This window comes from Festucalex cinctus, chromosome 11 (assembly GCF_051991245.1).
Source record: "Festucalex cinctus isolate MCC-2025b chromosome 11, RoL_Fcin_1.0, whole genome shotgun sequence".
Taxonomy (NCBI): Eukaryota; Metazoa; Chordata; class Actinopteri; order Syngnathiformes; family Syngnathidae; genus Festucalex; species Festucalex cinctus.
Genome location: NC_135421.1, coordinates 7116942 through 7142197, shown reverse-complemented (window position 1 = coordinate 7142197; position 25256 = coordinate 7116942). Strand labels below are relative to the sequence as shown.

At 42.1% G+C, this 25256-nt stretch overlaps 2 protein-coding genes across 4 annotated transcripts in view; one reads left to right on the top strand and one right to left on the bottom strand.

Moving 5' to 3' along the window:
* Window positions 1-25256, bottom strand: part of gdap2 (ganglioside induced differentiation associated protein 2) — a 68461-nt gene that overhangs the window by 16190 nt on the left and 27015 nt on the right. For all 3 annotated transcript variants that reach the window (XM_077537059.1, XM_077537061.1, XM_077537060.1), the window contains exons 8-11: window positions 14672-14822; window positions 14159-14235; window positions 12253-12329; window positions 11415-11554 (exon numbers count right to left, since the gene is read on the bottom strand). In XM_077537059.1, coding sequence (XP_077393185.1) covers window positions 11415-11554; window positions 12253-12329; window positions 14159-14235; window positions 14672-14822 — 445 coding nt within the window. The remainder of the gene's footprint in view (window positions 1-11414; window positions 11555-12252; window positions 12330-14158; window positions 14236-14671; window positions 14823-25256) is intronic.
* LOC144030205 (uncharacterized) overlaps window positions 20536-25256 on the top strand; it is a 13224-nt gene continuing 8503 nt past the window's right edge. Inside the window, exons 1-3 of the mRNA XM_077536282.1 lie at window positions 20536-20606; window positions 23938-23996; window positions 24073-25256. The exon at window positions 24073-25256 is cut by the window's right edge and continues 8503 nt beyond it. Coding sequence (XP_077392408.1) covers window positions 23951-23996; window positions 24073-25256 — 1230 coding nt within the window. The 5' untranslated portion in view covers window positions 20536-20606; window positions 23938-23950. The remainder of the gene's footprint in view (window positions 20607-23937; window positions 23997-24072) is intronic.

Below are 25256 nucleotides of genomic sequence, written 5' to 3'. Positions count from 1 at the left end.
ACTGGTATCGGCATAACTGAAATAATAAAGAATGAATAACATATGTTATAAGGCCTCCAGCCTTCACACAATTACAGGGCTGGAGCGCAAAGTAAAAACGTAGTGGGGCACTGATGGGGGGGGGGGGGGGAATCCGTAAAAAAACAAAACAAAAACAAAAACAAAACATACGGTACACAGTGCTGTAACAATCGGCAGTGTGATGCCACGTCACAAGGTGGCGCTCCTTTTCTTTGTGTGGAAGTAGTTTCCTTTTTTCTTCTTTGGCGAGGAATGTTTTGTTTTGTATGCCATGAACGGTACGTGTTGTCATATGAGGACTATGTGCAACAGGACTTTACGACAGTAGTCCGACATGCCGTAAAGCACTGCTATGGGGTTACTATAGCAACGCCCGCACGTGTGCTGTGTGCTGTTCTTTGCCGTTACCGCTCACATTGGACTGTCCTGTTTGCTGAGCCATAAATAAAGCGTTTTGGATTAACTCAAACACTTTTTTGGATCAATTTACATGGTGTCAGAAGTTGGCGACGGACGTGCAGCTTCAGAAAAATGGTGAAGTTTAACCCCCTGGAAAACGTTCCGTTCGACCGCCCAACGGATTGGGCTGATTGGAAGCAGAGGTTCCAGTGTTTTCGAGTCGCTACGAAACTGAATAAAGAGGACGGAGAGGAACAAGTCTGCTCCTTGATATACGCCATGGGCCCGGAAGCAGAGAACATTTTTAAGTCGTTCACTATTGCGGACCAGGCGGATAAGGAGAGATTTGATGTTGTGTTAGGAAAATAGGACGAATAATTCTACCTGAAAAGGAACATCATCCACGAGCGAGCGTGTTTCCACCAGAGAGTACAGCGACCCGGTGAGAAAGTTGAAATGTTTTTCAGAGCTCTATATGAACTATCAGAACATTGTGACTTTGGGGCACACAGAGAAGGAACACATAAGAGATCGCATAGTGGTGGGACTCAGCGACAAAGAGGTGTCTCGTAAACTGTAGCTTGAGACACAGCTCACATTAGCTAAAACTATCCAGGCTGAACGCCAGTCCGAGGAGGTCACGAGACAAGTGCACGAGCAAGGAGAAGCTTGCGCAGAGGTGTAGGAGCTCTCACACATTAAGACCACAGACAGAGGAAAACAGCAGTGGAAAAATAAAAAGCAAGCAAATGGAGAGCGCACAGAGCTGAAATGCGGAAGATGTGTAAAAATAAAGCACAGAGACCAACACAAATGTCCAGCTAAGAAATCATCATGCAACAAGTGCAAAAAGGTGGGTCACTGGGAAAGAGTATGCCCCAGTAAATCCATTAGTGAAGTGACAGATGCTGAAACTGTTTCACAGACACCATATTTCCTTGGGGCTGTCACAGACAATAACGAAGAGAGTGATGAATGGACTGTAGTAATTGTCATTGGTGCAATACCGGTTCAATTTAAAATTGATACTGGGGCAGATTTAAATGTCATGGAGAAAGAGACATTCAACAAATTAGTCCCGAAGTACAAACTTGTGCAGTCTTATATTCCGCCAATGAGCAGCCCTGGTGGTCAGCTAAACTGCATTGGGAAATTCCTGGCAAATGCAAAGTACAAGGAAAAGTGCTACTCATTCACAGTGTATGTGATTCACAGTCAGACATGCAACAACCTGCTAGGTAAAAAGACAGCATGTGCAATGGAACTCGTGAAACGTGTTGAGGAAGTGCACAATGCATTTGGCGAGCATGGGGCTCTCATGACCGAGCCAGTCAGAATCCTACTTAAAGAGAATGCTGAACCATATGCAGTGTACACCGCTCGATGTGTACCCCTTCCTCTTTTGGAGAAAGTAAAAGAGGAATTGCAGAGCATGGAGAAAAATTGGGTCATTGAAAAAGTGAGTGAAACAACAGACTGGTGCGCACCCATGGTGCCTGTCCCAAGACGGACCGGCAGAGTGTGTATCTGTGTGGACCTAAAAAGGTTGAACGAGGCTATGAAAAGAGAGAGGTATTTACTACTCCCAACAGCCGAGGAGATCACCGCAAAGCGAGTGGAGCCACCATTGGATGCAGCATCAGGCTTCTGGCAGCTATCTCTCCATTGAGAAAGCATAAAGTTGACCACATTCATTACGCCATTTGGGAGATATGCATTCAAGCATCTGCCCTTTGGCATCACCAGCGCTCCTGAACTTTCAGAGAAAAATGACTGAGACCCTGAGTGATCTTGATGGAGTGGCCATCTTAGATGGCCCATCTACATGGACGACATACTTGTGTATGGCAACGTACCCGAACAGCATGATGAGAGCCTAAACAAAGTATTGGAGAGAATTGAGTCAACAGGCTTGAAGTTGAACAGAGACAAGTGCGTGTTCAGGAAGAACAAAGAACAAAGTGAAAGCCATCAAAGAGCTGCCAGAGCCGCAGAACGTCCAGGACCTGAAGCGTATCCTAGGCATGTTCACATACTTGGGGAAGTATATCCCTCATTTCTCAACACTGGGCCAGCCCTTATATGAACTGTTGAGATCCAAGACTACATGGACGTGGGAGCACCCACAGAAGGAGGCATTTGAGCGTATCAAAGGCATCCTGTCAACGTCACCCGTCCTCAAGTTTTATGATGTGAACCGAACTACGGCTGATGCAAGCAGCTATGGCATTGGAGGCGTGCTGCTACAACAACACGACGGGGACTGGAAACCAGTTGCTTACTGTTCTCGCCGCTTGTCAGATGCTGAAACCAGATATGCCCAAATAGAAAAAGAATGTCTGGCAAGTGTTTGGGCATGCGAAAGGTTTGAGAAGTACCTGGTTGGGCTGGAGAACTTCAAGTTGGTCACCGAGCATAAACCTCTGGTGCTGCTGATGAACAAAAAGGATCTGGATAACGTTCCTTTACGTTGCCAAAGACTCTTGATGAGGCTTATGCAGTTTAAGCCTACAGCTCAATATGCACCAGTCAAGACGCTGACTGTGGCTGTCTCGTAGCCCATTGCAGTGCAAAACAGAGGTGGGTGACACTCATTCAGATGTTGAATGTTACGTTGCAGCAGTCATCACCAGCATGCCAGCCACACCACAAAAACTGTAGGCCATAAAGTTAGCCACTGCAGCTGACAGTAACTTGCAGATGCTACTGCAGTATATCAAGTCAGGTTGGCCAGATTATGGAGGAAATGTTCCTATTGCCATCAGAGACTATTACCCAGTTAAAAGTGAACTGTCAGAGTACGAAGGGATTGTCACAAGAGGATGTTGCATGCTAATTCCGGCCGCTTTGAGAGGTGACATCTTGGATCGGATCCATGACGGACATCAGGGCCTAAGAAAATGCAGAGAGTGGGACAATGCATCCGTGTGGTGGCCCGGAATCTCCACTGACATTAAAGTGAAAGTGGAATCCTGTCAAACCGGCTGTGAAATGAAACACACCCAGCACAAGGAGCCCCTCATCTCTACTCGTCTGCCTGACAGACCTTGGCAAAGACTTGCAATTGAGTGTGATCATAACAAGCACACAAACCTGGTAGTATCAGATTACTTTTCCAGGTTCATTGAAGTGCTCCACATGACGAAAACTACTGCCTCACAGGTTGTGCTGAAGTTGAAATCAATTTTTGCTCACTATGGCTGCCCGGACCAGATGTTTCGGACAACGGACCTCAGTTCACATGTGAGGAGTTTCAGCAGTTTGCACGTGAATTTGATTTTCAATACATTACCTCGAGCCCGCATTGTCCACAAGCCAATGGGCATTCTGAAAGAGTAGTACAAATCGCGAAGAGGATTCTGAAACAGAAAGACCCTTTACTGGCTCTCATGTGTTACCGTGGCACCCCATGCGCCACCACAGGCGTAAGCCCAGCTGAATTGCTTATGGGGAGGAGGATCAAGACAACGCTTCCTACACTTGAGTCAGGAGTAAAGATGCAAGGGAGAAACAAAAACAAGCCTTTTACTTCAATCAGTGTCATGGCACAAAATCTTTACCTCTCTTGAAACCTGGTGATTCTGTTCTCAAGAAGCTGGACCATCAGAGTACTTGGGGAACTCCTGCTGTTGTTACTGGTTCATATGTCATCGAGACGCAACAGGGGGCAACTCTGAGATGCAACCGTCATCACCTGCTGAGCGTGCCTGCTTCTTCGGGTATCACAGCACCCCCACCATTCAGCATCTTCAACCAGGTGCTGTTGGCCAACTGGCTGAACCCCCACCGGACACCCTGTTGGCGTCCAACCAAACAAGTTTGCCTCAAGAGCAAAAAGGTCAGAGATTCACGCGGTCTGGCAGGCTGAGCAGACCAGTGGACAGACTGAATCTGTAACCCCGGGTTTTCACTGGATGCGGTTGCGGTGCGGTTGCGGTGCGGTGCGTCTTGACTGCGTGCTCCGGACGGGTCAATTTTTTTGTCAATCCACACCGGCTCCGCACAGCTGCGGTCCGGCAGCTCCGTCGCCGCCCACTTCCCAACGTGTCTCGCGGGACCGCGCACGCGCGATCATGTGGCATTTCACAACGAGAGGTGGACTTCTTTTGATTTAAACTTTTCTTCTTCTTCTGCTATGAGATTCCATGCAGCATCCTTTTTTTGGTTGTCCTTGTAAAGTATATTAATAACGAGAGTCGGGTCAGTGCGGGTCCACTCTTTATTTCTGTCTTCCGCGTCCGGCTGCCGCTCAGTACGGCAAGCGAGACGGGCACAACAAGCAATCGCGAACATCAAACTCACAATACATTACAGTCCTTATAAAAAGGATGTGCCGTGTCATATATTATTTTGTGGTTTTCCACCTCCAATATAAACCTCTCCTCGTCCATGTTCGCTGGTGTCTAAACCGTGAATGAGCACATGGCCCGGCGACGCCCACGTCACGTTTTGCTGAAAAACTTGCGAAATAGGAGCTGGCGAGTGTTTTATTCTGAAAGATAACCGGAAATTTATTTTGAAACTGCCTCGGTCTTCCTGTCCCGCTCGATGTGTTTTGTGCTAGCTTGCCATTTGCCGGAGGCCTACCGCTGCGGCGTCCGGCAAAAATAGAAAATAGGTCTATCCTTGCGGAAGCCTTGCGGCACGCCGCAGGCCTTCCGCAGTCGACACGCAACGCACCCGCAAGCGGTGTAAACTGCACCATTCGAATGAATGGAATCTAATTGCTTGCGTCGCCGGACCGCACCGCAACCGCACCGCAACCGCACCGCAACCGCAACCGGTGAAAACCCGGGGTAAGGGTGTACGAAGAACGCTGCCCAATGCAGATCAAAGTTACACTTGATGGAAAAAAAAAAGAGGGAGCGAATTGAAAGAACTGAATGTGATCATTTGCATTGGTTAAATAGCTCTTCTTGTTTTTTTAAATTTTGCTAATTGAAAGCTTTTTTTTGGCACTGAGAAAAAATAGTTTTGTTCTGAAAGATTAGTAAAGAAACAAAACCCAAAAGAAAAAAAGTGGAGATATCATATGAGGACTATGTGCAACAGGACTTTACGACAGTAGTCCGACATGCCGTAAAGCACTGCTATGGGGTTACTATAGCAACGCCCGCACGTGTGCTGTTCTTTGCCGTTACCGCTCACATTGGACTGTCCTGTTTGCTTTTTTTTTTTTGGATCAATTTACACGTGTAACACACACGGTGGCGTTGAGTCCCCACCTTTTCTTTTCCTTTTGTTTCTTTAGAATAAATGTTTACTAGTGGTTTTCAAACGCTCTTCCTTTTTTTTTTTTTTTTTTTTTTTTTTTTTTTTGCTGTCACGCTGCGCCGTCCATGGCAACTCAGCCGCCGCACATTACAGTGCATAGTTCACTGTTCCTTGGATGCTACACATTCAATCAATGGCAACCAAACTTTTGGAATCCGAGGAGGAAGATGATTTCAAGATAGAAGGGACGACAGAATACAGCGTTGTCCAGCCCGATGTGTTTGATCCGATTAGGACGTCAGAGTTTCTAAATGACGATGACGAAGATGTGGAAAGTGTCACGGAGCCACAATACGAGCAGAGCGGATTGGAAATATAGTATGTTTGTGCACTTATGTTTCTGTATTTATTTGCTCAAGCAACGTCATCTTTCTGTAACACTAAAGTGTGAAAGACGTCAACAGGCGGCCACGTGTGCTAATGGAAATAAGAGTAATGTGTCGGCTGTTCATGACAAGTTAACGTGGCGACAACCTTTTAGCCGGGACTTCACACCGGATACGGCTGTGGTGCGTTCCGGCAACGCAACCAATTAGATTCCATTCATTCGAATGGTGCGAATTACACCGGTTGCGTGTGCGTTGCGTGTCAACTGGATCTCAGCTGCGGCGTGCCACAGCCCTTCCGTACGGATAGACCTATTTTCTATTTTTGCCGGACGCCGCATCCGTCGGCCTCCGGCAAATGGCAAGCTAGCACAAAACACATCGAGCGGGACAGGAAGACCGACGCAGTTTCAAAATAAATTTCCGGTTACCTTACAGAAAAAAAACACTCGCCAGCTCCTATTTCGCAAGCTTGTCAGCAAAACGTGATGTGGGCGTAGCCGGGCCTGGAGTTAACGGGCGAGGTGCTCATTCACGGTTTAGACACCAGGGAACATGGACGAGGAGAGATTTATATTGGAGGTGGAAAGCCACAAAATAGTAAAAGTTCACCTCTCTTTCTGCTTCTCTGTTTAGCATAGACGTTCTGTGTGTTTGTCGTTTTCAATGCCACATGATCGCGCGCGGTCACGCGAGACACGGCGGGAAGTAGTTGGCGACGGAGCTGCTGGACCGCAGCTGTGCGGAGCCGGTGTGAGTTGGTCAAAAAATTGACGCGTCCGGCGCACGCAGTCAAGACGCACCGCACCGCAGTCGCGCCGCACACGCAACCGGTGTAATCCCGGGGCCAGCTGCGTTTTCCATTCATAAAAAAATTATCGGATGTACAGTACGAAACAACGGTAGCACTAAATCCTCAAAATGATCAGCACAAAGCTTGAGTGCTTGGTTGGCGAGCATAACTCACCATGTTTTCTTCCTTGCCGATTGACTTTTCATATCCACTGGTCACATAGTTTGTTTGTTTTTTTCCCCCTTTGGAAAGCTAAAGAAGCTCTTGTGCCTCCCTTGACCATTAGTGCAACCAAATGCGACACAATAAACTGTCGTTGAACTGAAAAACAACTCAACACAAGCGCATACAACCAAACACATTTTTTATTTATTTTTATTTTTTTAACCACTCACTCACACGCGCACACACAAGCTTACTTCATGTAAGTCACATGGGGTCTCCCAGGCGTAGGAGCGAACCCGCGACAACCGGCACCGAAGGCGCTGTGTAGAGTATGTGTTTGATGTCCCGTGTCTACTGAAACGTCATTTCCGGTAGTCCTAGCGGTAAGTAAAGCAACTTCGGAAACACTCGTAATTTGCCATTAAAACCAGATTTTTAGTCAAACTACGGTTCACAACTTGCTTGAAATGATGTATATGTATTACAAAACAAATTAACTATGATAATGTGAATTGTTCTTAAATGTTCAAAATCTGACCCACAACTATATTGCTCTGGAGAAAATCTGGGGCAACTTCTGATTACTATGGAAAAAGAGCTAAATATATTAAAAACACTGGTTTGACACAAACAAATGACCATTGAATCTAGATAAAACAGTGTTTGTAATGTCTGGGAATAGACTAATTAGACATCCAGTCAAAATCATTGTGGACTCAATTTAAATTGAAAGAGTAAATGAAATAACATTTTTGGGTGTTATAATTGATGCAAAATTGTGCTGTAAATCACACATTGAAAATGTTAAAAGAAAATATCTAAAACCCTAGGTATCTTGTATAAAACCAAAGATATTCTGAATAAGAAATTGTATACATTATATTGTACTTTATTAATGCCTTATTTGATTTGTGTTGAAATGTGAGGAAATACATACAAAACCAACGCACAATCTGTTTAAATTACAAAAAAAAGAGCCAATACGAATATTTAATCACTCACATTACATAGAACCAACAAACCCATTATTCATTAAATTGAATACTTTCAAATTCTATGACCTTGTCGAATTTAAAACACCTCAAATAATGTACAAAGTATACAATATCCAACTTTGCCACAGTATTCAGAAGTTATTCGAAATTAAAGAGGGCTGTTGCTATGGGTTACGGGGCACAAGTGACTTTAAAAAAAGCATGAAAATGAACCAGCTAAAAGGGTTAGGGTTAGGGTTAGGGTTAGGGTTAGCAAAAGATGAGCCGTTGTACCACTCATAACGTACTTGCTTCGTGCGACTGGATTAATTTTTCACCAGCACATGGTGTACAGTTGGCCGCATTTGCGGGTGAATTGGTCGCAGTGTTGAGCCCTGTGTAGGGTCGCAGCCAGAAATTTTTCATTGGGGTGGCCAGGGTTACATGACAACACCACAGTGAAGGGTGGCCAAGGACGGCCATGCATGCTTGCATGTAGGGTTGGGCGGTAATACGGTAATATGGTATCCCGCGGTGTCTAAAAATAGAAACGGTGTCACTTTAAATACGCCATTTAAAAAAAACAAAACAAAGAATGACATAAATATATTTTTTGAGAGAAAATATAAACGTGTACTTGTTTTCAACTTAATATAACTATTTACTTATAACTATTTAAAAAAAACAAATAGCAATAATTATTCATGTGACAATCGTGACAGCCTATGAACCGGAACAACCAAAGGCAAGATGGCTAGCAGCTCCCGACGCAACTACATTGGTCGCAAAAAAAGGCGCATAAACTTGACTATACTAGAGGAAGTAAAAGCAGCATTACTATCGCGGCAACACATCATCAGTAGGGTAAAACTAACCTGTCTCACGACGGTCTAAACCCAGCTCACGTTCCCTATTAGTGGGTGAACAATCCAACGCTTGGTGAATTCTGCTTCACAATGATAGGAAGAGCCGACATCGGAGGATCAAAAAGCGACGTCGCTATGAACGCTTGGCCGCCACAAGCCAGTTATCCCCTGTGGTAACTTTTCTGATAGGTTAACCTGCGGATGGATCATTACCGGGGAGAGAGGGCAAGCGTGCCTGCACGGGCGGAGGCACCTTCGAACGAGAGGCTGAGGGCGCGCAGCCGCGGATGAGTCGGATGCTCGCGGGAGCTGCAACCGCCTGGCCGCGGCGGTCCGGGGTCGCGGGGTCCGGGGGGCGGCCGGCTCGGTTTGGTCCCGGCTGCGACCGACCCGGCATGTCAGCGCGGCCCGGCCACCTCGAAACCCGACAGCCGACGGTTTTTTTTTTTTTTTTTTTTTTTTTTTTTTTTTTTTTTTTTAGCTGGAAGAACGCACTTTACCTCAAGACACCCAGGTTTATTCATTTTTTGTTATACAATCTGTTCGGCAACTATTTGCATGTTGAAAAATTTTAATAAAAGTTGTTAATGTTGTACATGTTTTATTGTTTTTCATGCTTATGCTTGCGCTTCTGTTTGTGTCAGATAGAGAGGCAATTAAGACTCGCAAAAAAGGTGCGAGGCCGCAGCGAATTTTGCAGGGCACTAAGGATTTTTTGCCAATGGATGGACTCGTAATTTAACTGAGCTTCCATCGTTGCACACAGGTGCATCGAATCCCCTCTTTTTCTTAAGTCTTCATAAAAACCAGCAATCCAGCATCCAAACATTTTTCCATAAAACATGGGTAGGCCTAAAGAAAGAAGCGCGCGCAAACTCATTGAACTATGCATTGTAAAAAATAAAAATAGTAAGTCAGACTCAGCGACAGATCAGAAAATAAAAACACCATGCATAATAACATAACTCTAATGACCTGCTGCGTTTTTTTTTTCTTCTTTTTTGTCTCCTCCCTGTTCGTTAGTTGCCGCAACGGGTTGCTTTCACGCGTCCTGTTTCCCGGGCTCAGCCTTTAATAATAATAGTGACTGTCACTATTATACATTTTGTTTTTTTTTGTCTTGTTTGTGTGGAAAAGTAAAGCTTAGAAAACCGGGGGGAATCATTGCCATTGCAACCATGGAGCACCCAAATCACAACAAAATGTAACCCCCAGAAAACTAAAGAGGAAATGTGTGACGATATTACCGTATACCCCGGTGTAATGAGGAGACAGTGAAACGGTGTCAAAATCTTAATACCGCCCAGCCCTACTTGCATGTATGCGTATTTGTTTATCACAGCATCCACTGTCAAGTGTTTCATGAGATTTAAATGCACACATATCCAGAACAATGTCCATCACACTCATAGTTTTGTTGCACGCCTCAAGTTTGCCTCTAAATGGTGGTATTTTGCCCCTAAGATGTTAGAAATTTGAGTAAATGTTACTTGGCCATGTCGACCAGTAAATTTGCCATTTTTTGAAAATGTAATTATTACGGAATATGAGCAATATAATGAAAATCAAGGAAATGAGCTGAAATGTGACTATTTAATTTACAAGTTGATGTTTTGTGTGCAGCCCTAAATTTTCTACCTGTGCTCCTGGATTTTCAGGCATTATGCTCCAAGTAAAAATAAGTTTATCGGAACCCTTGATCTGCTCATCGATAGCCGTACTAATTTCCTTTGTGATAAAATGCAGCAAGTACAGTGCCTCAAATGACTGAAGTATCAAAGTATGGATGTTTAGTTTGAGAATCAATCTTGGAGCAATCGACTGCTCTAACAGTATCGATCCCCACATTACTCCAGCGAGCATAATGGCCAGCTCATGACAGCACACCATTTTCGCTTGGAAACACCACTCAATGTTGGGCAAAGCCTATATACAGACAACAGGATACTCTGAGTTTAACATTACACTGCAAAAGGACTATTGTGGAATGCCACCCAAAGTTACAGCGACGGACTAACCCACCCTCAGGCATGTGTTAGAAAGCGTAATTCTATTAATTCCACAGTTAAACAGTTTTAGAGATGTGTCAAATATCTTGGTGAAACAAATACTGCAATGATATTTGAAACTGTTAAGATCCATGTGCACCAATGACTACTATACCATGTCAGTATCCCACTTCACTTGATACTGCCATGCAGCTTGGGGAAAACATAACTCCACAGGTTCGTCATTGAAATAAATGGAACTGAAATTGAAATAAATCCTTAGTAGAGTATTTGCTCACTTTCGAATGAACAGCTGTTGGCTATGGTAGCTTTCATCTGTTCCTCACTTTACACAGAGAGTAGAGAGATGAGCATGTGCGTCGAGGCAATCTGACCAGGCTGGGGGATCTTAATCATTCCAGCTCCCATCGACATGCACCAAACATCCATTTTGAATTTCAGACAGAGTACCCCCAACATTTTCAGCCAGTCTCATCAACAGAAACATTTCATCATCATTGACGAAATCAACACTGGCCTGAGTACTTAGAAAAATACCTCTGATGAGAACTACAGTATGTCAGCAAAGTGCCACACTAAACACTCACTTGGCATCGACGATGTCGTGGAGATTTTTGAGGAATTCCGTGTCTAAGTGGTTGTGTTCGCCCGTCAGCGTGTGGAAGTAAACCATCACGTACTCCTTTACAGCAATGTGGTCCATCACGTGGATGAAATACAGCAAGGCCTGTGTGCACATACAAACCAACATGATATGGACTCATATCACAACATAGGGACCACACCAAGTCCCATCCAATCAACAGACTATTGAGCAGGTTTTGGCAGATATGTGTGCATACATACTTTTTTTTTTCTTTTTTTTCAAATTTTTGAGTGTTAAATCCACTCTAAAGGCTCAACCAACACTTTGTGCTCGGGCCCTAATGAGTTGAATTCTACATGGCTGTAACACATTGTGTTGTACAAATATTTGACATTTTGTAGTCAAATAACAGTCAATTATTGCTGAAATGATCCAAATCTTTAATGTGATGTATAAAAACTAACTAGATTTAGGGTGAAACTCAAGTTAAATTTTAATGACATTTTTTTTTTAAATGCTTCATCTTATATTTTTAAGGATGATGAATGACATTTAGTAGTAGCAATGAAAAGGCATTTTGTGTGTTGGAATATGCTTGATCACTGTCAAACAAGAGTTCTGCATGCAAAATAAAGGAAACTCAAAAATATTTTTTTTATTTCCTTTTTAAATTCTGAAAAAAAAAATTGAATGAAGTGAAACAATATTGTTGCATTACTTTATTTGACCACTATCATTTGTATTTTGATTCTAATGTCATAAAAAAATGTTTTGATTTATTAATTTTTTTTCATTGACTCTTCTAACTAGAAAATGTTGTAGTAGTGGGGAAGTGGCACCTTCTCAAGGTCTATAAGGGTCACTGGAATGTTTCGTCCCACCACAACCATCACTGTCCTGCCACACTTGTCCATACCTAGAAAGACAACACAAAGTCACAAGTATGATATATACATAATGTATCAATGACACATACAGTCACTGACAAGTTCTAACATGTTTATTTGTTTTCTAATACTGTATATCACTGTGTTTGTCATTTAAATAGTTATATTGCATGAACACCATCCGTCCGTCCGCCCGTCCGTCCATCGATCCATCCATCCATCGATCGATCCATCCATCCATCCATCCATCCGACTTATAACCAGGGTGCTGTGGCACCCTAGTGTGCTCTGAGAGATACAGTATGACTATGCAGGTGCAAAGACCAAACAGGAAGGCCTTACTCTAAACTAGATTCAAACACTGAATCTCTTGACTGTGAGGTAGATGCTAACTACTACAAGAATGCATTTCAAGCAAAAGTTGTGGGTACCAAAACAACCAATAGGATTATGGTGCTGTGATAGGGTACCTAAAGAGGCGGATCTAGACACTGCAGAGGCAGCGCTAGGCTCTGCACAGTTTGTTGATTGGTGGAAAGAGAATGGTCCCTTCCCAAATGGGGAAAAGACAAAGCTGGCCTTCAAACATAGAGCCATATGTCAAGAAGAAAGATAACTTCCATTGTTGTGTCAACTGTCTATATTTTGCTGAATTGACTCGGCTCTTCAGTGTACCACAGTATGGAATCAGCAGGGCCAGAAATTAAGCCACATCGGCAAATGCTAAAGGCACCAGGGACTCCAGGGTGTGCCAAAACGGGTGTAGGTAAATTAGAAAAAAATAATCACCTTGAACATCCAACCATCCATTTTCCGAACCGGTTATTCCTTGAATTAATTCTTAAAATTGAAGATAATAGGCCTATACTGTAAATTCAAATGCAAAGCAGTGCCCAATAAATGCAAGTCTCGACTATGACGCACCCAATCACCCACCCAACTACTTCCCTCTGCCACCCTCTTTTGGCTGACCGCTATCTCTGACAGACTTGATGGTAATGATGGCTAATCTAATCAGTAAATATTTTTTTATTTTTATGTAACTAGGCTGCAAAGGGTTTTTTAAAATAATTTGTAGAGGTTAACAGTACTCAATATGGTGTCTACTTTATACTGGCCTAATTAGCGAAGCTAACATTTTCCCCCGTGCCTAATGCTATTTTCCTTTTCATTTTATATGTTAAGTTTCCTGCGATTGGCTGGCAACCAGTTCAGGGTGTACCCCGCCTACTGCCCGAAGCCGGCTCGGAAAGGCTCCGACACCCCCGCGACCTTTGTGAGGATAAGCAGGTTAAGAAAATGGATGGATGCATGTTAAGTTTTTAATCCTAGTTGAATGTTGTGTTAGATACAATTATCTAAAGCATGTTCATTGCTTTAAACCTTGCACCACATATTATGATCATTATGAGAATTGGTAATATAAAATGTATTACATGCTATTATAAAATGAAGCAAATTGCTAAATCAACAGACTGACATTCAAGTATCTAATCTAATATGCACATTAAAAAAATCCATTATAAATGGCATTATAAACAATATTTATTAGTTTTATTTTGATTTTTTTTTTGTAAAAAATCAGTCTTTGTATTTATTAAATTTTTCTGTAAGTCTATGTATAATCACCAACAGAGGAGGCTGCCATAGAAGAATCTTGCCTAATCTTGGCTAGAGAATCAGCATTCAGCATTTTGTGTGCCCTGGCATCCCTTCAAGCATTCTTGAAGAATGTGGAACAACACTGACCTCTACTGGAGATACTTTCCAACTAAAGTCCACCAGTTGTGTGAAAAGGCAGACAAGTTGTGGCTGGCATCAGCTCTGTTAGAACACACAACCTGTACAAACACCCTACCTGTTTGATATAATGCTTTCAGGGCAGCAATGTCGGAGAGGTCCTCTGCTCTGGCTCGACACAACCAGCGGTTGTAGCTAGAGAAGAGACACATAAAAAGTTGGTGAAACATCCATCTTTTCTACCCATGCCCGATGATTAAATCAATTTAGTATGAATCATCTGCCTTGTACAACCAGTTCAAATGTGTGCATCTGGGAACTTTATACTTCCCAGGATACGTATGTTTGCAAAGTTTGGTGAGTTTTTGAGTATGCTTCCAAAAACAAAGTCATATTAAATAGGGTCGTCACACCTCTGAGCTCCATGCATAGTATTTTATCAAATTAAAAAAAAAGGACAGCATGTGCGGTGCTATTGATCTTTCTGTCAAACAAGACGTTTCAACTCTTGGACGATCTGCTTGAATGCCTTGGAGTGCTACACTCCTTGGCTTGAAGGTGGAAATGCGACGTGCATTGTTTGGCCGTGTTGGCAACCATTGCAGCGTTTTGTTGTCACTGGTGCTCTTACTTCCTCTGGTGCTGCTTTTGCATGGCTGCCTCTGACATGTGACCCTGTAGGATGAGCTTGCGTTGCTTGTCGACGTCACCCTCCATTCGAGCAAAGGCATGATTGCCCACCTGGTCCAGATCTGACTCCAGATTGTCTTCCTCCGAATCATCTGTTGCCAAAGAGCAGACAAAATTTATGGTTGATTTATAATTAACCCTTACTATGTTCTAAGGCGAAGAAAAATGTCCTCGTTAGTTAAGTCAGTGTATGTGTGAGTGTGGTTAAATGATGTTCCACTGGCACCAACGCTAACTTTTGTTTCTCATCCAAGCCCTATAACTGTCTACTTTGCTGATTGACGAAACGCAAGCATGGTCTTATCCGCATGCTGACCCACACGTCAGGACTGGTTTGATTTTTTTCATTAGTCACCCAATAATGAACAATAAAACCCCCCAACCTGACACATGAAGGCTGCTAATACATGAGCCACTTGAGACCTGTCAAAGCTATTTTTTCTGGTGTTTGCCTGTTGTGCTGCTTTGTCTATTCTAGGTATTCATGTTCTGTGTTCAACAGAATAGTGAAAATGATGTAAAGTTTAATACCAGTATCTGAAACACACTTATCCTGATCCATTATATTAAATGGAATTGTTGCTGTCTCAACGCTATTTGACAGGTGTTGTTAGATTAGGCCTCTTAATGGTTAGGTAGGTAACTTGAGCAAGAACGTTGTGTCGCTGTGACCTGTCCTGGCTTGGCGCCTTACTATCTATCTGCACTCTGGTGCACTTATCCAGCAGAAAACCAGTTAAGACCATCAAGGCCACACATTCTCACATGGGCTAGGCTGACCCGCCCGCCCAAGACAGTAAAGTAGAGACTATTTTGAATAGTTTAGATCCTCTTCCTCATACTAAGAGAAGAGGGCTTCACAGCTGTGTACTCATTCTTTCTGGCATTCAGTAAAGAGTTGAACTGAGAACATGCAGTTTTCTGGTCATTACTGTTAGTATAATATCACGAGCATTAACATACAAGAACCAGTGGAACTTCCCACCAGACCTTTACATAGGTACATCTAAAAAAAATAAAATAAAAATAATAATAATAATATAATAATAATAATGATAATAATAATAATAATAATAATGATGATGATGACAACAACAATAAAAATAATAATAATAATAATAAAACCCCTAGCAAAAGGTAGGTAATCACCAGTCTTGGACTCGCACTCACTCAGACGTTTTATTCTGTAGATCAAACTCAGATAAAAAAGCTATTAGTCAATGCTGCAGAACCAAATGGATGACGACATACGTATGTCACATTGTGCAACAAGACGAGCAAAAATTCTGACATGCTCGACTTTCGTCGTGATGGTTGTTAACAATAGGCGACCGATCGTTGAACATGTCACACTACACGGGTGCCGCTATGTCAAGACAACCCAAAATCATTTATGACATGCCCGATTTGTCCGCGACACGTCTGTCGGGCCAAAATCGGGCTATTTTCTTGTAGTCTGATCAAGGCACAAGTCTTTACGTACCAAATAGCCTCATTCAAAGTGCTTTGGCCCAAGCAGGTGGCTCCTCATTGTGTCTAAAGTTGAACGCCAAACAGCCTCTCACTTGTCTGTCTTGTTTCCGTAGAATAACTGCGACATAAAGGCTAGTCATTATGAAAGATAGCTCCTCGAAACATTTATTTTTTTTTTTTTTAAATCATTGTGAATCATTGTGTTATTAAAGGCAATTAGCGGTAATCGTTTGATTCTCTTACAGACGAAAATCAAATGACTAACCACATCAAGCCTCCTTGCCACGTCATGCGGTCTATAATTCTTCTCATGTTATGTCATCAATAGGAAATATGTTTTGTGTGCAATTTTGGTTTTTTTTGTGCCAAGGTTTAAAGTAAGTATAATATATTCGTTGAGTTTTATACTTCCATGAAATACTTTTTCAGTGACTGTAGTTATTTTAGAAACAAGTCCGTACCTCATCGCTTTTTCTCCTTCCTGTACGTGTACTTCAACACAGAGTGTGAATAGTTTTGTCACCTCTCATGTTTGGGTACTATGTTGCCAGCATTTTGATGGCTTGACTATAATACAATAGAAAGGCTTCAGCACAATTACACAGCAACTACACACAAGCCACAAAATGATTTCAGTGACAGATGTGCCACCAACAAGCAAGTGACATCAGAGATACAGGTGGTAGAATAGCTCTTTGAAGTATCTGCTTATGTGTAACAAACCACAGACACACCTACGCTCGTGTCATCGCCTGTACTCAATCATTGGAGTGACCCAACAAGAGGGAAATGGGCTTAACCGTTTGGATGACTGCCACTTGCAGGGTGGTGACGCGCTGGGATAGGCTAAAGGCGGTCACGGGACTTAGAAGAACCTGTCATTTTTGCCGCCACACGTAGGATTTAGTGCTTGCGTGTTGCATGCGTGTACATTGAGTTGACCCCTTCCCAAATGATAAAATTTCAAATCTTTCAAATGTCACTTGTGAGTTTAGCTTTGTTCACAAGAAGCTGTGGGCAGTCGCGCACAAGAGGTTAAGATCACCACCTGCCTCTGGGAGGATCCGAAGACGATCCCCGCCAGACTGAGGTGCCCTTGAGCAAGATCTGTTTTTGGTCGCTGGGGGAACACTTAGGTGAAGACCAGAATAAACAAGCTTCTACTCTTGGTTCAGAGGGTGGCTTAACTCCCTAACGAATGGACATTGCTTTCTTAAGTACTTGAATGTTGAAAATTTCATCTAAGCTTCTGAAATTCACACCACTTACTTTGGAAGCAGTGCGAACAACTCTCCCTACGGGGTTCTTGTCCTTCATAGCAAGGATTCCATACCAACAAAAGGAAATGACCGACTCAATAAAAGCAGTAGAGAACATTTTCATTGGGCTTTTATCTACCTGAAATTTAGAGAGCTTTCTCTGACACAAAAAAAAAGCCTTTGTTGATCTTTGCAAAGAATCTCACAGTTCATTTCAAATTTGGGTTTATCATCAATTATAGTGCTGAGATATTTTTAGTTGTTCACTAGCTCACCTGACTGGCTATGAACGACAACACTGAGGGACCGGGGACCAACGTCTAAAATCTATACAAAGTGTCTTTGTCTTGGGAACATTGATTTGTAGGAAGGACTCATCACACCAGTGAAGAAAATCATCAAACACCTGGTCATGACCGACTTCACAAAGCAGGCTAACATAAAAAAAAAAAAGCCACTTTTTCCACTAGACCTGAACGGCACTGCACCACACTACACCGCGTGGCCCGGCACTACACCAGACGGCCTATGTTGCATTTGCATTACAAAAGGTGCGCGGCGGGATCAACTGATCTGTTCAAGCTTGCACACTCGCAGCGTGTGCGGTTCTCAGGTGGCAAGTGTCGACCACTGTTTTTGCAGGGACTCAAAATATGAATTGCCGTTGCATGATGTGGCAACGTCACAAAGTATAGCCCATCAAATGAACAGAAACATTCACATACAGATAAAAATGCTATTTCGAGGTTTAAACCAGCAAGACACAGGTGCCTGCCAGCGGCGTCAAGACAATGAGGTAGATGTCCGACTTCCAACTACCGGGTTTCACACACCAGCGGCATTTGCGGCCACTGCTGTGACACACAGGCCGCGTTCCAACACTCATTGGACATAGTACATATTAAATTGTTAATATAGTTCAGTGTTATAATCCCTCAGCTTCGTTTGCGTAAAACCAGGAAATGGGTGTGTGCCTCAGAGTTGCTCGTTCATCACTGTCAACCAATCAGATGACAGTGATGACGTGGCCCCGCTCGGCCCCAGATGACGGGTGCTTTAGAACCACCTCCGAGATGGTTCAAAAAGGCAATTCGATTTTAACCGCTCGGCCCCAAAATAGTTGAATGGAACCGCGAACATTCGGTGCCAACCAAAGCCGATTGTGTGGAACTGGTCTTGTGGAAAAGCGGTAAATGACAGAATCAATCTGCATATTTTATAATTAACCTGCCAGTGTGTCACGACAGTAGCCATTGTTATATGAAAGCGTGCAGATAAACCACAACTGGGTGAAGATGATAGAGGGGCTGGACAAAGTTCCATTGAATCAAATTCCATTCCCTTTGTTGTTGCTGGGTTAGGACACAGTACTGTTTAGATGACATTCCTCTTCCACCAGCACCACCTCTGAAACTGTCAGGCCTCACCTTCTCTGTGACAGCTTCCCCCAACACCCAATTTTTTTCCCAATACAATTAAAATGGTTGTCAATTCTACGCCAATTTTCGCTATTTGCTGTAGGACCTGGTCCCTATCACCCGCAAATAGTGGGAAATCAATGTACTCGGGCTCACCTCCACTGGTCAAAAAATTGGATAAAGACGCTAAATTATATAAATATTAATGAGAATAAATTAATATATAGAACAAGGACATTACCTCAAAGTGCTAATTAGATGAGTAAACACAAGTACAAGTGCACACACCAACAAAGTAAAAATGATTTCATAGTATTAAGTTTGGGTCAGGCAAGGGTTATGTTTGGGTCATAACCTTGAGGTCAAATGTCTGTTTTGAACTGATGAAACCGGCATCTCGTTTCAACTGGTCTTAAGTTATGTGATGTCTGGAGCTATGTGATGTCAAGAATCTTGAATGTCTTTATCTGGTCAACAGCCAATCAGATAATTCCATGTCAGTCGTGTTACCCACATGTCTAGCCACAGCCAATCTGACCGATTCACTGTCTATATAAGCCAGACTGAGAAGTGTGTGTTTTGTCGGATTATTCCTCTGTCCAGCTGGCCACCTGCTCCTCTTTTCCTTGATGCCTTCTCGTTGTTTTTGGTCAAGTCAAGTTAGTTCCACACCTCTTGATGTTATGCGAATAAAGTGTTAAACTCCTATTTGTGTCTGCGCTTTTGGGCTCCAACTCCAGCACATAACATATTTGCAGCAAAGTGAGCAGAAATCTCTTCAAGTGGTATGAATCCTTTGCAAGTCCAGGTATTGTTCTTGGAACCTAGCTTCAAATGGCGCTTTTCCACCGGACTAGTTCCACACCGAAGCAGCATTTTTTTGTCCCCGGTGGTTAGCGTCTCCATGGGACTCTTTCGGGGCCGACCGGTTCAGTTTTAACCGCTGTTTAGAACCCTTTCGGCAGTGGTTCTGCTGTGCCGGTTGTCGGGGGACTAGCGGGGCCGTGACGTCACCTGTCATCTGATTGGCCGACAGCAGTTGTAATTAATGGTATCGGCATGCTACTTGTGAATACTCACCGATACCGAAACCACTGTTTTAATGCAGTATCGGCGCCTCTGGTACTTCAACGATATGTTACATTCTGAGGCAGTCCTGATACCCATCTGGCCTGGTCTTGGGCTGGCCTTACTCTATTCTTGGTGTTCTGTCCAGTCTTAATCTGGTCTTAGTCTGGTGATTTTGACTTGAAGGTCCGGAAACAGACGTGATAATGGACATTGCGGCAGATGATGATTTCTAGTTTTGTTGCACTTCTGTGTCTTGTTTATCAGGTTGGTCTGTTGTCAAAACATGAAATGAACATGTGACAAAACATTAGCTTAACTAGATAATGCCCAAGTTGTAAATTCCATTGCATTTTGGACACTTGACTCACTTGACTATTAAAGAAATTGTTTGAAATGTCGTTTGACAACATTTGTTCTTTGGTTAGTCATTAGGTGGACCATTTGAAAGCAATTACTCTTTGAGAAACACAAAGACTGCCTTTTAATTGTCAACCACACCTTTAAAAAGGGTAGGACATTGTTTGAATTTCCACTCATTTATAAATGATCACAACACAATTTGAGGTGACATAAAAGCAGGCACAGAAACGACAACACATCAAGTGAACTTGACTTTCTACGAACAACCTACGAACAACTGACTTACTTGAGCGTGGTGAGTACATTGCATCGTTTTTATTTAATTTTTTTTATTTTTATACTTTTATTTTCTAACACAGTGGTTTTCAAATGGAGGTACATTAAGGCACTTCAAGGCTTAGGTGAGATTTTAAAATACATTTAAAAAGTTTATAAATTTTTTTATTTAATATTTCAAGATGATATCCTGTTTAGCACGTTCTGCTGTTATTTATTTGAGAATAGATTTATAATTCTGTATTATATCATTTAATTTCCAAATAGTTCGAATGATAGCACTACAAATGGAGTTACGAGGTTTAACACTTTGACTGCCAAACGTTATCCAAAAAAACCCGACGGTGCTCGCTGATTCGAGGCATTTTCACTCATCTTTCAAAGCAAACAGAATATTGTGCTGTATGATGACATAAATATGGTGGCTACCATATGAAAGATTGGATTCCATTCTTTCATGAGAGAAAAAAAAAGTATGTTTCTACCTTATTCCGTTCTTTAGTAATCACCATTTGAAATTAGGTCATTTGAGTGAAATAATCAAAAATAGAGAAAAACAAGCTTTTTGTGAAAAGATACATTTTTTTTTTTTGCACAACAGTGACTTTGACACTAATATTTTTTTGTTTAGTGACAAGGTAGCGCTGAAAAGACGTTGCGCTGCCCATTCAGAGAAAAAACAACAAAAAAACGTAATAAACGTAAATTATCGTTTTTGGCGGCATTCATTAGGATTTTAGAATACGTCATTAAACGTTTTTGGCGGTCAAAGAGTTAATAAAGACACAGAACTGTATTAATTTTTTTTTTTTTTTTGGTCATCCAAAAATGCTTTGCGCTGCTTACTGGATACCTGGATGAACTATTTCACAGGGGGTACATCATTGAAAAAAGATTGACAACAACTGGTCAAACAGACAACATTCATTCACTCATAACCATAATTGTCCTTAGATTACATGCACAGCTTGATATTACTGACTTGCAATAGAAGGACAAAATACAAGGAGGGGAAAAAAAATGAAGGCACAAGATATCAGCATCCTATCTATCAAGGTCCAAGACTGGTCCTCCATCTACTTTCAAAAGTCTCCATCTGTAGTTGTGCTACCAATTGTTCCATTTAGCATATTAGTTGGATTTTTTTGGGATCTATTGTGCAACGGTATGTGGTTCAGCATTCATCCAGTCAGGTGTTATCCTTTTCTTGCAATCAATAGGAAGAAATGGAGCAAAACATTATGATCATGGTGTCCCATTATATGATGAGATTTCCGTCCATTCATATTTGTCAGTTTTTTAAGTTTTATGGGTTCGTAAAGCATCTTTGAGTTTTATGTAAATCAGGGTTCCCCAATTCCGGTCCTCAAGGGCCGGAGTCCTGCAGGTTTTCCATTTTTCCGCCGACCAACATACCTGATACTAAAGATAAGGATCGTTATCAGGCACGCTGATGAGCTCATTTTATGAATCAGATGTGCTGGTCGGTGGAAAAATGGAAAACCTGCAGAAGTCCGGCTTTCAAGGACTGAAATTGGGGAACCCTTATGTAAATGGTCGTCACAAAGTCTGGATGTACAGTAAATCCTATTAAGCAAATGTGTGGGCACTAGCAAAATGGCAGCACTCAGGTATTCACTGATTTTTAGTGATCATTTTTCCAGGGTTAGTAGATCACTGCTCATATATTTTACTAGCAAACATACAATAACAAAGATTGTAACAGAGGTGTTGAATTACGTGTTTCAAGCTATGAAAATTGGCAGGCAGGTGTAGCACCCTGGGACGCACGTCTCTTGGGACCACGTGCTAAAATGTACAGGAAGTGAGCTATGAATTTTTGAATGTCCAATTTTGGCACATTCACTGTGGTCATGCTTTTTCCCCCTTTGCAAACATTTTTTATCCAATTGACTTCAAACTTGGCATGCATCATCTCAAGACATGGGATAACAACCGGGGAAAAAAATCTGGACTTTTCGAAATACTATATGACGGGGCGGGGCATCAAATATTGCCTTTAAAATGTCATTTGTCCAGAAAGAGCAAATGCTTCATAACTCCCATGTTCAAGCTCCAAAAAATCTCAAGTTTCTCATGCAACTTAATAGTCACGGCCTGAAAACCTCTATACGATAAAATTAGGATAGGTGACAATAAATGTCATACTTTACGTTATTAGCTACTGTGCCAAGCTCGTTGAAGGGATCAGTTGAAAATTGGTCAGAAATGCCTTAAGATGTTGATCATGTCCCACACCGAATATTGTAACTTTTCACCAAAGTGCGTGGCCTATACGGTGCCGCAAAGTCTGATATTTCGTGACAATAAAAGCTGCTTTAACTTGACCCAGATGATCCTATCTTCTCAAAATTTCACACAATTGATGAGAGTCCAGCCCTTAACTCATCTACGAACTTATATTTCATCTATTCCATATAGGGCTGAATGGGTCTTAACATAAAGCACTTTAGACTGTCCCTAGTTTTTTTTGTAACATTAAGCCATGTTAAGCATTTTCTCCACAGTGAACGTTATATATATAATATAATAAAAAAAAAAAAAAAAAAAAAAAAAAAAACATCAGTTACATAATACAAGAGTTTTACCTTTAGACCCAGGTACGCATCCAGGCTTTTTAAGCTTTTAAATGAGCTCCAGTGTAAGGGGTTACGGTGTTGACTGCATGATATAGGTCGTGCGGCTGGTGTGATTTCCGGCAAAGTCGGCAATTTCATTAAACAGCAGGTCATAGAAGGTAAGATGAGGGTCTGTTTCCAAACTAGCCATCTCCAACTTCTGTAAATATTGCGCTCTGAGCCCTGACTAAAGTGCCACTTCTACCAACACGCAAACTTCACTGTCATGGGTAGAGGGGCAATAATAACTTAGAATTAGTATAATAGCAGCCTCTAAGTCGAAATTGTGACCTCTATAGTATGCCAAAAATGGGTCAAAATTTGAACGTAAATTAAAATGTCGGACTACCTGTCGGCTTTAACGTACAGCTAGACTTTTGGATATGCCTACAATTTTGTAGCTCCAAGTCAAACATACAACTTTGTGTGCTTTGTTGAAAAATTGTATGGAGCATTACTGAGCCATTTCTAAAAAAAAAAAAAAAAGTCAATATAAACTATTAAAAAATCTTGCCAGACCTGATTTGTGTCCCACGCTTCATGAGTTTTCGTCCATGTTAAGACCCTCTAAATATGCGTTGTTTTTTTTGGTGAATAATGCTTTGCCACGGCAACAGTGTTTCACAAAAAAAAAAAAAATTAAAGTTATCAAAAATACATTATTTTTCATATACTGTCAATAACCATACAATCCTTTTCATCACATTATAGGACATCATCTGACATGATGATGATGTACAAGATCTTTCTTATTGTGCTTCTGCTGGTTGGTAAGTTATCAAACCTAAATCAAAAGAGAGATAATGTGATGTAAAATTGATGTACGATTGAACTGCATTGACACAGGAAGTGACAGTAGACCGGTTCGAAGACGCTCAGATGCGATTCACGTAAGGGAACGCCGGCACGAAGAAGAAAAACATTGTGAATATGAACACAAACATGATGAACACGACGGCGATGACAAGGAAGACAGAAATGACAACAGCAGTGATGATGATGATAATGGCGATGATGCCAACTATGATGAAGATGACAGAGGAGAACATGATGATGAAGATGATGATGAAAACGATGATGGTGACGATGACAACGGCAATGATGATAATGTAGGCGACAGTGAAGACGAAGAAGATGATGGCAATGGTGACGATGATGGGAATGATGAAGATGATAATGATGATGGAGAGGACGGCGATGATAATGATGGAGACAATGACGATAACAATGATGATGATGACGGTGATGATGATGATGGAGACGATGATGGAGATGATGGCGATGATGGTGATGAAGATGATGATGGCGATGAAGATGATGATGGTGATGAAGATAGTGATGATGATGGTGATGAAGATGATGATGGCGACGATGATGGTGATGACGAAGACAATGGAGACGATGATGAAGACGATGGCGGTGATGATGTCGATGATGACAATGATGGCGTATACGATGATGAAGCTCGTGATGATGATGGTGGAGATGACGATGAGGGAGACGATGGCGGCGATGATGAAGATGACGACAATGATGATGATGACGAGGACGGTGATGACGATGGCGACAACGATGATGATGAAGACGACGGTGATGATGATGATGATGATGACGATGATGACGATGATGACGATGGCGATGATGACGATGATGGGAATGATGAAGATGATAATGATGATGGAGAGGACGGCGATGATAATGATGGAGACAATGACGATAACAATGATGATGATGACGGTGATGATGATGATGGAGACGATGATGGAGATGATGGCGATGATGGTGATGAAGATGGCGATGAAGATGATGATGGTGATGAAGATAGTGATGATGATGGTGATGAAGATGATGATGGCGACGATGATGGTGATGACGAAGACAATGGAGACGATGATGAAGACGATGGCGGTGATGATGTCGATGATGACAATGATGGCGTATACGATGATGAAGCTCGTGATGATGATGGTGGAGATGACGATGAGGGAGACGATGGCGGCGATGATGAAGATGACGACAATGATGATGAT